Source organism: Phyllobates terribilis, unplaced genomic scaffold, assembly GCF_046119375.1.
Source record: "Phyllobates terribilis strain yellow unplaced genomic scaffold, ASM4611937v1 Scaffold_1__5_contigs__length_1240528914, whole genome shotgun sequence".
In the NCBI taxonomy this organism is placed as follows: domain Eukaryota; kingdom Metazoa; phylum Chordata; class Amphibia; order Anura; family Dendrobatidae; genus Phyllobates; species Phyllobates terribilis.
Window position 1 is genome coordinate 513,956,616 of NW_027362761.1, and position 16,715 is coordinate 513,973,330.

Consider the following 16,715-nt stretch of genomic DNA (forward strand, 5'->3'; position numbering starts at 1 on the left):
GGCCTGTAATATGAGGTCTAAGGGGTAAAGTTTCTCCTTTTGAGGAGACTGCCATGTTAATGTATGGAGTATAGTATATGCCAAGCAATCAGGGCTGTGGAGTCGGTTCCCAAACTCTTATAAAAAAATATTCCCCACAAACTGCATTGAACTACTGTACCCAATTTATTATAGATTTTATTCCGACCACCAAAATGGGTTCTGACTCCACAGGCCTGCAAGCATTGCCCGCCTGGGAATGGTAATCCCATGTGCATAGAGAAGAGGGAATATTTATTTCCCTTTAGCAGTGGGCACGGAGGAGCGCTGAGCCGCAGCTCCTGCTGACCGTGCCCGCTACTAAAGTGAATGCATATTCGCTCTTCTCCACGCACATGGTCCCGGTGTGGAGAGGAGTAAATATGCCGGCTGCAGCTCACAGCAGTGTCTGAGAGCACGCGCTGCGCCTCAGATGCTGCCATAAGCTGCTGCAGACAGGACGCAGTGCTGGAGCAGAGGTAAGGAAGGTGAGTATAAGGCTATGTGCCCACGATGCAGAAATTTTCCGGAGCATTTCTGCATGTCCTTGACAGGAAAAAAACGCATGCAGATTTTTCACGCGTTTTTACTTGTGGATTTGCCATGCGTTTTTCCAATGTAGTTTATAGGCAAATCCGCATGCGGAAACGCACAAGAAATGGTCATGCTGCGTTTTTTTTCCGCACCTAAAATCCGCGCAGAAAAAATCCTGACCATGTGCACAGAACTTGCAAAATGTCATAGGAAGTCATGGGATACGATGTGCAATGTGTTGCTGCTGCATTTCCGCACGGAAAAAAACGCACTAATTCTGCATCATGTGTACATAGCCTTAGTGTTTATTTTTTTTAACTGCGCTGTGAGGGGGCCACGCGTACCAGGATTGAGGGAGGAGGAGGGGGCCACGCGTACCAGGATTGAGGGAGGAGGGGGCCACGCGTACCAGGATTGGGAAATTTACCAGAAGCTGGTGCATTTTCCACCCTAGGCTTATACTCGAGTCAATGTTTTCCCATTTTTTTTGTGGTAAAATTGGTACCTCGGCTTATACTCGGGTCGGCTTATAATCTAGTATATACGGTACTTTGACCAAACACATCTATTGCTTTCTTAAAAGACATAACCATCTGCCTCCCCAACATGTTTCGCCGTAACTGGCGTCTTTTGGGAAATTGAGGCTGAAATGTTAATGGGCGGAGCTACTCCAGTTTATATAAAGGTAGGTTGTGATGTCAAAGATTAACCAACAAGCAGTATTGGCACAATGGCCAATCACACCATACTTCTGATGAAAAGATGAAACTGTTTGATAGGACCCACAATGTGTCAATCATTATCCCCAACCTATAGAATGATGTTACACTGGGACTGGCTTACCTCTCTAATCGGAGGTCCCGTTAGACAGAATCCATCAATATTCATCCAACAGGATCAATTTGTGCCATGTATGGGCCAATTAGAATTTATTTCCAAGTCATCACAACCAAAGGGTCAGTATGTCAAGGTCCTGCAGGTCACATGTGACTTATCGACCAATAGCGTCTGCGCATTAAAGTATAACAGTGATTTATAGCAAAAGCACCTTCCGATCATGTGATTGCTTCCGGTCATATGATTCATTGACATGAAGGTCCTATGGTCTTAAAGTTTGCGGCGCTTGCGTATTGCTGCTCTGGCCAGCAGGCACGCAGGACCTGCCGCATGTGCGCATTCAAAGTCCTTTACTATCTTCTAGGACCTGCGACATCAATACATTATAACCTTGTCCTCCTAAAAGGACCTTTTCGCGCCTCACTAGCCTAGACATAGAGGCCTTATATTCAAATATAGATCACTGCAGCTGCGCGATTTCTTTGCACAAAAGCAACACAATTTAATGCACACAATAAATTTGTAATTTCACTTTTACAGTTTGTTTTAGAGTACAATTATTTTATTTTTGACAGTGTCTTTTACCATCAAGTAAAGGGCACTGCCATGCAGGGCTATGTAGTCGGTGACCATTTTGGTGGAGTCGGTATAAAATGGACTGACTCCAACTCCTAAAAGATAATAAATTGGGCATAGTAGTTCAATGCAGTTTGTGGGGAATATTTTTTTCATAAGAATTTGGGAAAGTTCTGAAATAAATGTCTGTCTTATTCCTGATCTAAGGGTCTAGACTTTTAGCTGAGATAAATATGTGCTACAGTAAATTTATCACTTAAACATGAGCCGTGTATGAGGGAGTCGTGGAGTCGGAGGTTTGGCTTACCGACTCCACAGCCCTGCCACCATGGGTATTTCATGTGCACCTACGTTTGCAAATTTATTTCTAGGGTGGTGGGAAGATAGTAATTCTTTTTTACACTAGTCACCCATTATACTCCATGGACGGCTGAATGGAGGACCATTAGGCTGTGTGCCTATGATGCTTTTTTTTAAGCGTTTCCGCAGCGGCAAACACGCTGCAGAAACGCTTAAAAAACGTATGGTAGAAGGCCTGCCATGTTCCCCAATGATAATCCGCATGTGCTGTGCACATGCTGCAGAAATTTCCGCTGCGGATTATCATTGCGGAAAAAAACGCAGCACTGCCAATTTTGCGGAAGCGCTGCGTTTTCGCCGCCATTGACTTGCATTGGAACGCATGGATTCCGCATCACTGTATATGTAGATGCGCATTCCATGCGTTCCAATGTGCGGGTGGTACCCGGGGGTGGAGGACAGGAGACTCTCCTCCGTACCTGGGTACCATAGAAAACTGTAAAAAAAAAAAAAATAAATAAAATAAATTTTATATTTACCTTCTGATGGCCCGCGGTCTCCTTGTCTTCACTTGCCGGCAGCTCGCGATGGACTGAAGGACCTGCGCTGACGTCATAGTCATGTGACGGGTCACGCAATGCTGACGTCGTCAGGTCCTTCAGTGTACCGTGATCTGCCGGCAAGGGAGAACGGAGGGAAGCAAGACTGCGGGGGGCATCAGAAGGTAAGTATAGATTTATTTTTTACCATTCTTTCGGTCACACTATATAAATCCATGCCATTTGCATGGATTTATATAGTGTTACCAAGTTGACAAGCACTTTCCAAGTGATGCTAAAATCGCTTGGAAAGCGCTTGTCAACCAGCATGCGGAAATGCGAGTGAAGAACGCTTCACATCCGCATGTCCCTGGCAGGAAAAAATGCATGTACAATCCGCATGCGTTTTTTCTGCCAGAGGAGATTCAGAAACGCTCAGGAAAAATCCGGAGCATTTCTGCATCGTGGGCACATAGCCTTATACTGTGTGGAGGGCTGAATGGAGGACCACTATACTGTGTGGAGGGCTGAATGGAGGACCACTATACTGTGTGGAGGGCTGAATGGAGGACCATACTTTGCTGGAGGAAGCTACAGTAGGATCATCATACCGTACGTGTGGAGGAACTCACTGTGGGGGTAGCATACTATGTTTGTGGGGCACTTTGTTGGCAACATACAGATAACTAAGTATAATTAATTCAAGGTTTTTCTATCCTTTGTGTGGGGCTTTTACTCACCCGTGCGACGGGAGGCAAACAGGAAGCATGTTACTTTAAATGTCCATGTCAGTTTATTGCTTCATAAACCAAAAAGCTAAAAAAGGAAAACTACTTGTTTGCCTGAACTAAAGGCTGTTAAAGTGTCCTTTAAGCAAGTGTCTGCTTATCCCGTCCTGTGGGCACACAAGCTGGGTAGCGTCCAATATCCTGGCTCGGTCTGGAGACAACAACACACAGGGGCCTTCTCCCTCCAAACACAATGAACATGTGCCAAACAAGCGGCCTCCATTTATGTATGGGAGTAGCTGGACCCGCACAACTCTTCAAAATACCCGTAACCCGGTCCAAGGTGCACCAAACAGCTTCTTGGTACTTGCGTGCACTAGAGCAACACTCCGGGTTGCATCACAGAGGACAGCCATCTCTCTGATACATACTGTACCTCCCATCGACTATGCGACCGTTAGCCACCTTACATTTGTTATTCCATATTTAAATTAAGCCATTGGGCCATATGCTGTTTACTGCTCTTGCATAACATATTATAATATTCCAGTAGGTGATTGTGTTTATTTTATTATAAGATCTATTTATTAAAATATAGGATTTGTCCCACGAGCAAAGTACAAAGTTCTTTCCATATGAAAAGGGTCATCTTTATATTTGATAAGAAAAAACTTTTTTTTTTTTTAATAAATATCAAGATTGGCCCACGACTTTGCCCAAGTTTTTAGTTTTGGCCCTATGTGTATTTGAGTTTGACACACTTGCTCTAAGGGCTTATTCACATGTCAGTATTTTTGCATCAGTATTTGTAAGCCAAAACCAGGAGTGGAATAATCAGAGGAAAAGTATAATAGAAACACGTCACCACTTCTGTACTTTTCACCCACTCCTGGTTTTGGCTTATAAATACTGAACATGTGAACGTGGCCTTGCTAGTATACTTGCGTATACAGTTGATATAAAAAGTCTACACGCCCCTGTTAAAATGCCACGTTGTTGTCATGTAAAAATTTCCAAATTCTAAACACATCCACATCCCCCCAATTACTAGAGAATGTTGTCACGCGTGTTTCAGACACCTGCAGTTGGTTGCAGGAGATCTCTACGTTTTGGCATTGCAAACATCATCTTGGAGGCTGGCTGTCTCTAGGCCCCAGCGGCTACCTCCCTCTGGCTAATTAGCTCACTGGCCTGAGTGTATTAATACCTGGTGTGTCTGAGAGGGAGGTGCCGGCGATATTCATTACTACTTGTGAGGCTTTTGCAAGAGCAGTACTTCATCCTCTCTGGAGCTTGAGGCCGTGTGCGCATTTGTCTGGAGTCGTCTAAAGCGAAGCATTCTTCCCCTTGTTGTCTATTGAGTTTAGTGGAGATCGACTAGTGCTCATCTCCTTCTTTCCCTAGCCTTAGCTATATATGACGCGCCCCCTGGGCCGTGGGGTACTCGGTAGCCAGGCCGGTCGATGCTGGGGGATGTCACGGTGGCAGCGACCCGGTCTGTGACCTAGGGTGGTCAATAAAAAGGGGAATAAAATAAAAGGAATAAAGTTTTTACAGATAATGTTCGTGACGCTGACTTGCCCCCAGGACCGTGGGGTACTCGGCAGCCGGGCCTCTGGATGCCGATGGGGGATATCACAGTGGCTGGTCCGGTCCGTGGCCCAGGGCGATCACCAAAAAGGGGATTATTTATAGGGGATTTGTAAAGTATTCGTGACGCCACCTGTGGTATGCGGCTAAAGGGAGCTGCTGCTGCGGAGCAGTCCTCTGAGGCAGATGTTAGGGCAGCTTGTGATGGAACAGCTTCCCACAGGTGGAGCGGGCAACAGGGCAGCGTGGGGGGGTAATGGATGGTGGTGCAGTGGAGCGGCAGCCAGGACGGGTCAGGGAGAAATGACGGACACTCACACGGGGGTTTGCTTCGGTACCTTTACTAATGTAGTTGCAGGTATGGTCCAGGGTACTCTGTAGGCAGGGTGCACTTCTGGACTCTCCCCAGTGAGCGGGTATAGGGCCTCCTGATCCGTTGCTTCCACTTGTTAAGTTTCTGACCTGCCTGGAGCTAGGCCTGGCTTAACTGCTGTCTCTCTCTTGCACCCGCTGACCTGGTGGTAGGGCCTTCTCTTGGAGATCACTCTCCCTGGACGCTGGGGCCTCCGTGACTCCTAGCCCTGGTACTGTAGTCAGCGTTGGTTGACCTGGGACTTGTAGTCCTCCAAGTGTCCGGTGGTCCCTACTGGGTATAAAGGGGCCCGGTAGGCGTGGACCCGGAGTATATCTCGGGGTGAGCCTGGTACGCTCCTCTACCCCCTCAACTCCTCTCTCCTTTCCTCTTTGCCGTCAGCCACACTCGGGGCTCTCAGAATACAACACATGCTGTAGGCCTTGGCTCGCCTAAGCACAGCAGCCAGCGTGCTGCGACTTCACTGGTCTAAGTGCCAGCACACTCTCTTCTCTGACTAAAGACTAAACTAACTGAGCTGCCTGGCTCCACCCTCTATATATATATATATATATATATATATATATATATATATATATATATATATATATATATATATATATATATATATATAATATATAATATATATCCCTAACGGACTCCCTCTGCTGGTCTGAGGTGGTAGGGTGGAGGTGTGTGATTGTGTGAGGGCCTCTTGTGGAGAAGTCCATCCATGCACTCTGCTGGGTTCTACGCCACCTGTGGTGTGCGGCTATAAGGGGCCGCCGCTGCGGGCAGATCCGCTGGAGCTGATGACGCAGCAGAGTTGGTTCAGCTCTCCACAGGTAGAGCTAAGCTCCAGGGCAGTATAGATGGTGAATTGGTAGATGTGTGGTGCAGGTCATGGCGCAGATAATAATTCTAGGACACAGTGGAGGTGCAGTCTTCAGATTTACTCACAGTTGTCAGGCTCCAGGTTACCAGGACCAGGGTAACCTCCCACACTGTCCTATGTTCACCAAGGGAGGGACTCGGCAATCCCTCAGGTATCTCAGGAATAATTAACGGGACTCCATGCTGTGTGCCTTCCTCGGTCGTCTTCCTGCTCTGTCTCTCACTCTCCTGCCCCGCGCCTCACAACCTGTGTCCCAAACTGGTAGCCTCGGATTTTGGCGGACAACCTGCAGTCCCCTGAGTCCTATGCGGCCACCTTTTTGACGATATAATTGCGGTAGTGTGCAGCTGCACCCTCCTGTTCCTAGCTGAGCCTTGTAGTTCTCCACTAGTTAGAGGCCGGTCCCCTCTGCGGCCTGATCCCTCCACGTCCTGGTAGATTCGGGCGCACGGGTGGCATCCTCTTGGAGCCTTCCCTCTGCTCCCGTCCTCTTCCAGCCTGTCCTCCTGGGCCTCTCCGTCTAGGCCCGCTTCTCTCTCCTGAGCAGAGCTCCTGCTCCCACTCCTTCTCCTCTCAGACTTGACTCCTCTGTCTGACTGCAGTGCAGTGAACTGAACTCCCAAGATGGTTGCTCTTTTTATACTCCTACTTAACGTGCTCCCCTGTTATGCTTCCTCCACCCATACCCACTACATGGTTCCCCCCACTTCCAACCAGGGACAGGGCTCAGCATAAGCCAGTGCATCTTGCCCCTCCTGCTGGTCTGGAGTGCACTCCCCTTGAGAAAGTGGCCGCGAAACGCGCGTCGGGGAACACCATTGCGCTCCTCCATCACTGGTTTCCATCTGGCCCCTAACCTGGTAAGAAGGATTAACTTCACCTGCACTATACTCGCACTTTACACTTTTCTATTGGCATGCTTACAGCATTTGATGCAAATACACGCAAGGCATTTGGTTCAGCTTCCTATTATTTGCTTGAAATGTAGCACTGACTATTGATTTCATCACAAGACTGGCCTATTTGCTCTCGTTAAACCTGTTTATGCTGTATTCCCCCCTTTTTCTCTGCCTTTATAATTGTGTATGGGTTTAATCTGTTGATAGGACTATTGGCCAAAATGCCAGTGATCATTGCTGCTATCTGCTTGCACCTTACCCTAAATATTGTCTGTACTTCTGTACCAATTAATGTTGATAATAAAAATATACATATTTCTATGCTATTATAACTTTTTGAATTCTCCTCATTAAGCATGGTCTGGAGTGGTGTAGTGTTGAATGCAGGTGTTAGGGTCCCGGGCTGTACTCCCTCCTTACCTGAGAGTGGGATACCACACCTCTGGGTAAGATGTAGTACCTCTGTGGCGACTGAACCCGCAGGGGCGCCACACATATGCCAGGGAAAGTCAGGGCGAGGCACGCATGCGGCGATTGGTGAAGAGCCAATATAGGGACGGTAGTAATGATTTTTGTTTAAAAATGGAATTATACAGATTCTGGCTGACATTAAGAGTATGTTCACACAGTGCGTTTCTTCAGCGTTTTTTTTGCATCACCCATTGCTTTCATTGGGTAAAAAACGTTAAAAGTGACATGCTCTATTGTGCAAATCACAAAATACTGAGGACAAAAACCAATGTGTGTGCATGAGATTTCAGAAATCTCAGACTTTGCTGGTACTGTAAAACACAGCTGAAAATTTGCGTAAAAGATGCATCAAGAAAAGGCAGCAAAAATGCAATGTGTGAGCATAGCCTTAAAGTGAAAACATTTTTGAAATGATTGTTCTTGGTGTGATTTCTTATATCCACATCATGCCTAGCATGTACGATGGTTGTAATGGTGGTCATGTTCATCCTGGGGTCCATATACATTAGCCTCTTCCTGAAAGCGAGGTGGTGCTGTAGGTCAGAGACCCCTGTGCATGACCTATGGTGAACCTCTGGATGAGGTCATAAACCTAAAAATCTTAGTCCTGAAATTTGATCCTGTTGTTTCCATCAGAATGAAAGGTGGATTAGTGGAAGTTTTGTCTGGCACCATGTGCAGGTATATGTGGTGTGGATGTTAATGCAGGGGTCACTTTCGCAGTTGGGACGTTAATGAATAATTGACCAATAGGTACGGGTGAGAGAACAACGTGTTTCCGAATCCAGGGTGTGGAGAAATCTTTAGCGTTCATGGCTCAATTTCACTGTGAGAGATTTCATGTTTCCTTTTCTTTTAAAAGTGTAAGCTTGAGAAAACTGAAACGGCTCAAGGAAATGAATCATCAGTTACTTCTGAGGTCCAGGTATGGAGACTCTCACATTGTAATCTTGGTCCTGTTCTGTAAAGGGCTTCTCTGCAACTTAGATATTGATGACCCATGCTAATGAGATACAACAAACCGACAAAAGTAGTGAATTAATCAGTCATTGAATTTTAGGTTTTTCATTCAGTTCCATTGCCCCCGTTGAATAACATCACACCCCTTGTCGTGTCAACTGCCTTTATTAACATTTGTGAAAGAATGTCTTGTCCTAAGGGCGCAGTCAGACGGCCATATAAATCGGGCCGAGATCAGACCGCAATGTACGGTCTGGCCAGCGTTTCTCGCGACTTGAGCGTGACGGCTTCATGTATTTCTATTCAGCTGTCACGCTCGGGTCAGGAGAGCCGCCAGTCATTCTGTGTATTGCAGTCCGATCTCAGCTCGATTTATACGGCTGTCTGACTGCGCCCTAAAGACCTTAATGATACCAAGCGCAGTCCTGTAATAGGATACCTCCGGTGTAGGTTGGTTTATGAATTTTCCTATCATGTAATTGTAGAAAAAGGCATTGACCTCGCACCCAAAACTCATATATTGATCCACTGCAGCGAAGTAAAAATGTACGAAAATGAACACAAGGCTCTTGATTAACATTCTGATCAGACTGTATGGAGCCCACTGCCATGACACAGCGAACCAGTTAGTGAGTCCCTAACCTTAAAGGTGCGGCACTGTGAGCCGACCACCGCTGCGTGGTCTTTGCCATGCTGCAAGGCAAAGATTCAGTTTATGAAGTTTTTTCCCTCCCACTTTTCAGTAATACAACTCACAGTTGATTGTGAAATAAGGAACCACAGCAACTACACCCTGAAGTGAAGACCACAGATTTGGGTCACTGAGGGCTGAGAGGCTCTGCTGACTCTATAATTGCTGAGTCCAAACTTTCTCTGACATTAGCATTAACATAAAAACTGTGCCCCTGTTGGGAGCTTCATGTCATGGGTTTCCATAGCCAAGCAGCTGAATGCAAGCCTTACATTACACCACCAGGCACAATACCAAACGTCAGATGGAGTGGTGTAAATCATGCTGCCACTGGACTCTGGAGCAGTGACAATGTGTACTGTGAAGTGACGGATCACACTTTTCTATCCCACATCTTATGACTCAAGATTTGACGAATACAAGGTGAACCATCCCTGACCTCATTGTGCCACTTGTGAATTTTCGTGCAGGAGGGATATGTTTTTCAGGGTCTTATCTAGGCTTCTTAGTTCCCGTGAATAAATGCTTCAGTAAACAAGACAGTTTGGACAATTGTAGCTTCTAACTTTATGGAAACAGTTTGGGTGACGTTTTTTTTTTCTGTACCAATATAACTGTTCCCGCGAGCACAAAACAAAATCCCTAACGGCATGGTTGGGTGGATGAACTGATTGACCCATACAGCGCTCTGACCTCGACTCATCCAACACTTCTGGGATGAACTAGAGAGGACATTGTAAGCCCGGCCCTCTTGTCCAACATCAGTGCATGATCTCACAAATGCTCTTCTCAATAAATGTGAATTATGTATGTATATATATATATATATATATATATATGTATATAATATATTATAAACAAAAAACTAAAAAAATCAAAAAGATAATACACATGACAAAATGAAAAAACAATCCTGAAGGAAGGAACATATAATATGTATATCACCATGGATGTGAGTGATTCCTATTCAGGGTACATGTGCAATATGAACTATACTGACCAATCGGTCATGGAACACAAGAACCAAAACGGACCGAAAGAAAAGCCAAATATGGCTCAAAATATAACAATTGTTATTAAGTCAAGTTAAAAAACATATAAGGGGATGGGAAAGAAAACAACCAGGAAGAAGGCACTGAAGCCACATATGTTCCCCACATATGCTTATATATCACCAACAAGTGGATATGCTTTGAATAAATGAATCAATACATATAATCAGTATATGATACAGTTCAAGTATAAGTAAAGTGCTAAGTGCAAAAGAAGCCTCAAGATGTGAGGGAAAGTGCCATAGTATGTATAGCACCTGACAAATATGCTGTCATGGAGCCACCACATAGATGTCAGAAAAGTGCGGTGGTGAAAGTAGATTCAAATCATTATACTGTCATGGAACAGACCACAGTACAGGTATATGATTAGGTTAATGTTTAAACTATGTTTGTATATGTACCTCCGTATGGGTCTGGAGCCTGGGAGGACACGCAATGGAGCGCCTACCCCGATGCGCTTTTCGGCAAAGGCTGACGCAAATGTATATTACACTTCTACCATGCTGTCCTCAGCATCCTATAATTCAAACTGCGCATGTCTCCCATAATCCACACTCAATTTTGCCAGCTGACCAACCAGTGAAGTCCACCCAAATCGTGACGTAACTGGGCATGCGCATTACCATCGCGACGCTGTGGTCGCCATCTTTAGAGTGACTGTTCACAGAAATTAAATTCTCTCTCCACCTTGACGTAATTTGGTCTTGCACTTTACAAACATGACACTACGTTCATCTTTCTTTAATACCATCTATGTTACCGTGCATGCGTTCTATATCACCAACATCACGGACACCATTTTTATTAAGAGAATTATCCCTATTTTCATACCATACATTAGACTGGTATTGGTAGTTTTGTCCCATCATTTCATAAGTATTTAGAAAGGTCATTCTCGTATATTTTTAATACCCAAATCACCATTCCATGGATTTCCCCATTTCTAAGTATGTCCATGGAAACAGGTTAACGGGAACCTGTCACGTCCTATTTACATGTACACTGCCCCCATTGCTTTGTTAGTGATGCAGTGTGCATCACTAATAAGCTGTTTTCATGAAAATTGGTGGTATTATAATGCTTTTCTAACGTTTTATATACTTTGTCCTACCTGCTCGTATTCAGTCATAGCGGTGTGATTCTCATATTCAGTCATGGGAAGCATCGCATTTTTTAGTCAGTGCTGGCGCCGCCCATGCCATTTGAATACTGCTCCTGGCAAGCGCGATATTTGTGGGGTGCATGCGCATCTGCACACGTCAGGCTGTGTGATTACCAGCTTCAGTGCGCACGCGCTGTGACCTATGGCTCCCGCCGCTTGCACAGTCAATGTATCTTGCGGTCAACGCATGCGTAGTGACACTGCAGCGGTGACCGCAAGATAGATTGATGTGTGCAAATGCACATGCGCCCCACAAACATCGCGCTTGCCAGGAGCAGTATTAAAATGTCATGGGCAGCTCCAGCACAAACTGAACGCGGCGACCGCCCATGACTGAATCTGAGAATCACACCCCTATGACTGAATACGAGCAGGTAGGACAAAGTATATAAAATGTTGTAAAATCATTATACTACCACCGATTTTCATGAAAACAGCTTGTTAGTGGTGCACATTGTGTGAAGCCCAGCTGTGCTTGGTATCACAAATCCTAGAAGGGTGTATTGAAGGATTCCTCCACAAGAGGCCCCCATAACCATTCACACATTTCCACCTCAGACCACCAGAGGGAGCCCGTTGGGGAGATATATAAAGGAAGGTGGAGCCTGGCAGTTAGTCGGTTGGAGTCAGTCTAGTCTGGTTTAGCAGTGAGTCCAGTGCAGTCTGAGAAGAGTTACCTCAGAGGACAAAAGCCTGTTCCAGCTCCTGCAATTGCTATCCTGCAGTGGAGCTTATCCAGATCAAGACTCGGTGTAGCTCAGTGAGGTGAGCTTTAAGTGTGCCGGCGCCATAAGATCGGTGAAGAGCGGCACGAATAGTGTGAGTAGCCTATTGAGGGTCCGAGTAGGCCGAAGGCGAAAGAGTAGAGAGAGTTAGTTCATAGAGGGCAGAGGAGCTTAACTAGCTCACCCCGAAGAAGCAGTTACCGGGTCCGAAGCTTGCCGGGATCTCCACGACCCAGTAAGATAAACCGGAATCCCTAGAGAACTACAGGTCCCAGGATCGCTAAAGTGCTGATACGTACCAGAGCAAGGAGACACATGGGCCCCGTAGGTCGGGAGCGTGCACTCCCAGAGAAGGCCCTACCACAAGGTCAGCCAGCGCAGGACAGAGACAAAGTTAGGCCTAGCTCCAGGCAGGTCAGAAACTTATTACGCAGCAGCAAGAACCAGGAGGCCCAAAACCTGCTCATTGGGGAGGATCCGGACATACACCCTTCACCCTACAGTGCTCCGGGGAGTGCCTGACTTTCCATCAGTAAAAGGTACTGAAGTGACTTTTGTGTCCGTCCCTGTTCTTGCTCCGGCCCGACGGAGTCTCTTTGTCCTGCATCCCCGTTCGTACCCTGCCCTGAGGCCCAGCTCCACCTGTGGGGAGCCATACCATCTAGCTGCCTTATCACCGGCCTCAGTGGACTGCGCAGCGCTGGTGACTATCATCAGAAACCATAGGTGGCGTCACGAGCTTTTATAAACTTGATATCTATCAACTCCTTTTTAAAGAGTTTGCCAAATGACATATGGGAGATTCCCCAAATGTATGGAGGAAGGTGCTGTGGTCTGATTAGACCAAAATGTAACTTTTTGGCCACCAAGGTTAACACTATGTCTGGCGCCAAACCAACACAGCTCATCACTCCAAGAAAAACATCCCCACAATGAAACATGGTGGTGGCAGCATCATGCTGTGGGGATGTTTTTCAGCAGCAAGGACCTGGAAAATGGTAAGAGTCAAGGGGAAGATGGATGGTGCGAAATACAGGGATATTCTTGAGTAAAACCTGTTAGCCTGTCAGTGATTTGAAACTGGAACAGAGGTTCACCTTCCAACCAGAGAATGACCCAAAGCATACTGCTAAAACATCACTCGAGTGGTTACAAAACTATTTAAACACAGGTTGTAATGTAACAAAATGGGTAAAAAGCTAAGAGGGTGAATACTTTTGCAAATGTGTGTGTATATATATATATATATATATATATATATATATATATATATATATATATATATATATATATATATATATATATATATATATATATATATATATATATATATATTATAATATATTTGTTGCTGCTCAGCTTCTATTCTTCTTTTGTTCTTTCAGTGGAATGAAACTATTGAACTCTTCCGCTCGGGAATGACCCAGAAGAAGCATCGTGTGCACTTTAAAACCTATGATCGGTGTTTCACTGCAACAGAAGCCGTGGATTGGTTACATGAACTACTCCAGTGTAACCAAAATTTTGGTCCAGAAGTAACTCGCAGTCAGACGATCCAGCTATTAAAGAAGTTCTTGAAGAACCATGTCATTGAGGATGTGAAAGGAAGATGGGGTAAAGAAGACTTTGAGGATAGTAACAGCCTGTACAGGTAAACTCAAAATGTAAATTATCTTCATGTTCGGGTTTTTGATGTTCGGCATACCTGTGTTTACCCCCTCCTCTTCTTAATTTGCATCCAAAGCCACTAACAAGAAGCAACAAAAAATTGAAAACATAAAATATAGTTTTTTTGTTTGTTTGTTTGTTTTTTTTCACTAAAATGCTAATTATCATCTGATTTTAAAATGTTAGGACTGCCTCACACCACTTGACGTATCGGTTTGTATTTAAATAGGATATAGTGGGGAAAACAAAAGTCAAATTGGTATCAGTTTTATATACCTTTTGAGCACATATCCATTTGAATACGTTTTTTAGTTTTTTTTTTATTTTTACGGGATGCAAAAAAAGGTCTGTTTTTTCAGCCTTATAGAAAATGATTGTTTTTGTTAAAACATTGCAGTCTACGGGCTACAGATACATAACCACGGTGCCCCTGCCCTGCTTCCATGCTGTGGTGGCAAACCTGCCCCTGCTTGCAGCCTGGGAGAGAGAGTTTGGGACCGCTGCTCAGCCGTGCTGCAGACCTGAACTGTCAATCCTCAGGAGTGCGCTGACCCGGTAAAGCAGGAAGCCGGGGGCCAGGAGCGATGTACTCCTGAAGGTTCATCTTGACACAACTTTTAATTTGGGGAAAACGCCTTTATCCCCTATCCATATGATAAAGAAATTACTTGATTACTGGGGATCCATCCAACTGCTTGGACTCCCAGCAATCTTGAACAGGGCTCTGAAGAGTCCTGTCTTGAATAGAGCAGATTAATTTATGCTCAATGAGACTGCCAGAAATAGCCCAGCACTGTACTCTGCTCTTTCTGCCAGCCCCATAGACAATTAAAGGTGTGGATGCTGAGCATGCGCCCATATGCTCCTGCCACACAGGTCAGCAGTCTGATCTCGAGCAATCTACAATTTGGCCCCAATGGCATTACTTGCAATTTAGATGATCCCTTTAACTCTCATAAAAGTGAAAGCTGAAACATGCATTATATACGTTGAGCCCTCTCTATTCTATGCCAGGATGCTGCAGCATCATAATGGAAGTCAATGGATTCCCAACCTAGCTTAGCCTAGGTTCCTCAGGTGCGCTGTGTATCTGACATAAATGTCCTTTAAAGTGAGGAATAGTATAGTGTTAGGCTGTGTGCCCACGATGCGTTTTTTAAGCGTTTCCGCAGCGGCAAAAAATGCTGCAGAAACGCTTAAAAAATGCATGGTAGAAGGCCTGCCATGTTCCCCAATGATAATCCGCATGCGCTGTGCACATGCTGCGGAAATTTCCGCTGCGGATTATCATTGCGGAAAAAAACGCAGCACTACCAATTATTTTGTGGAAGTGCTGCGTTTTCGCCGCCAATGACTTGCATGGATTCCGCATCACTGTTTATGTAGATGCGCATTACATGCGTTCCAATGTGCGAATGGTACCCAAGTTTGGAGGAGAGGAGACTCTCATCCAGACCCGGGTACCATAGAAACTGTGAAAAAAAAAGAATAAAATAAAAAATAAAAGTTATATTTACCTTCTGATGGCCCGCGGTATCCTTGTCTTCACTTGCCGGCAGCTCGCGATGGACTGAAGGACCTGCGCTGACGTCATAGTCATGTGACGGGTCACGCGACGCTGACGTCGGCAGGTCCTTCAGTGTACCGCGATCTGCCGGCAAGGGAGAACGGAGGGAAGCAAGACCCCGGGGGCCATCGGAAGGTAAGTATAGATTTGTTTTTTAATTTTTAAACATTCTTTACGGTCACACTATATAAATCCATGCAAACGGCATGGATTTATATTGTGACCAAGTTGTCAAGCGCTTGTCAACCCGTACGCGGAAATGCATGTGAAGAATACTTCACATCCGCATGTCCCTGGCAGGAAAAACGCATGTACAATCCGCATGTAAAATCCGGAGCTTTTCTGCATCGTGGGCACATAGCCTTACAGTGGTATTCTGAGACTAGGCACATCTGATTACATCTGATTGTAACTGTTTTCGCTATGTATACCCCTTTTTCACATGTAAAGCGCCATGGAATAAATGGCGCTATAATAATAATGTCCCTAACACCTGACTGTCATCCAATCCCAAACCTCAGTGGCCAAGTGAGCAAAAAAGTGGATGAGGTCTCTGGGGCTGCTCGTATTGCAACCATGAGACTTAGAACCATTAAATGGGTTGGCAGCTTTAGCTTTATTTTAACAAATTTATTGAGGACATGACTTTGTGGCACCTACTAATATAGAAGTATTACAGGTTCTCCTCCTACTCTTAGTAGTGCCGCTTCCTGACTAACTGCACAGTTCCTCTGTACACAATATGGCCACCGATGGAGGAAGAACATGTGACCAGATCTGTCCTTCAGCCTCCTCCAATAGAGAAACTGCTTTCCCCTCTCCGATGTTTTTCTATTGGAGGAGTCTTATGGACAGGTCTGATCACATGCTCCTCCATCAGCACCTATGTTCTGGTCAAGAAAACTGCACTAACCAGAGCAGGAGAAGAACCTCTGGCTGGCTGGCAGCCTTTACCCAGGACATCCACCATTCTCTGTGGCAGGTACACGTGTTTCTGGAATCTTGCCCGCATTCTCCACCAACTGTGGTAAGACGACTCACTCGGCTGTTTCCAGAAGTAGACACAGGAACTTTTTCATCTGCAGGTTTATTTAAATTGGCATAAAGCACTGCAGGTTCCACAAAATAAACATAGCCTTGCTGGCATT

The 16,715-nt window shown here is 45.3% G+C and overlaps 1 protein-coding gene across 1 annotated transcript in view; it reads left to right on the top strand.

Moving 5' to 3' along the window:
• The window catches only part of DEPDC1B (DEP domain containing 1B), a 71,302-nt gene that overhangs the window by 10,088 nt on the left and 44,499 nt on the right, over positions 1-16,715 (top strand). The window contains exon 2 of the mRNA XM_073680267.1: positions 13,718-13,983. Coding sequence (XP_073536368.1) covers positions 13,718-13,983 — 266 coding nt within the window. The remainder of the gene's footprint in view (positions 1-13,717; positions 13,984-16,715) is intronic.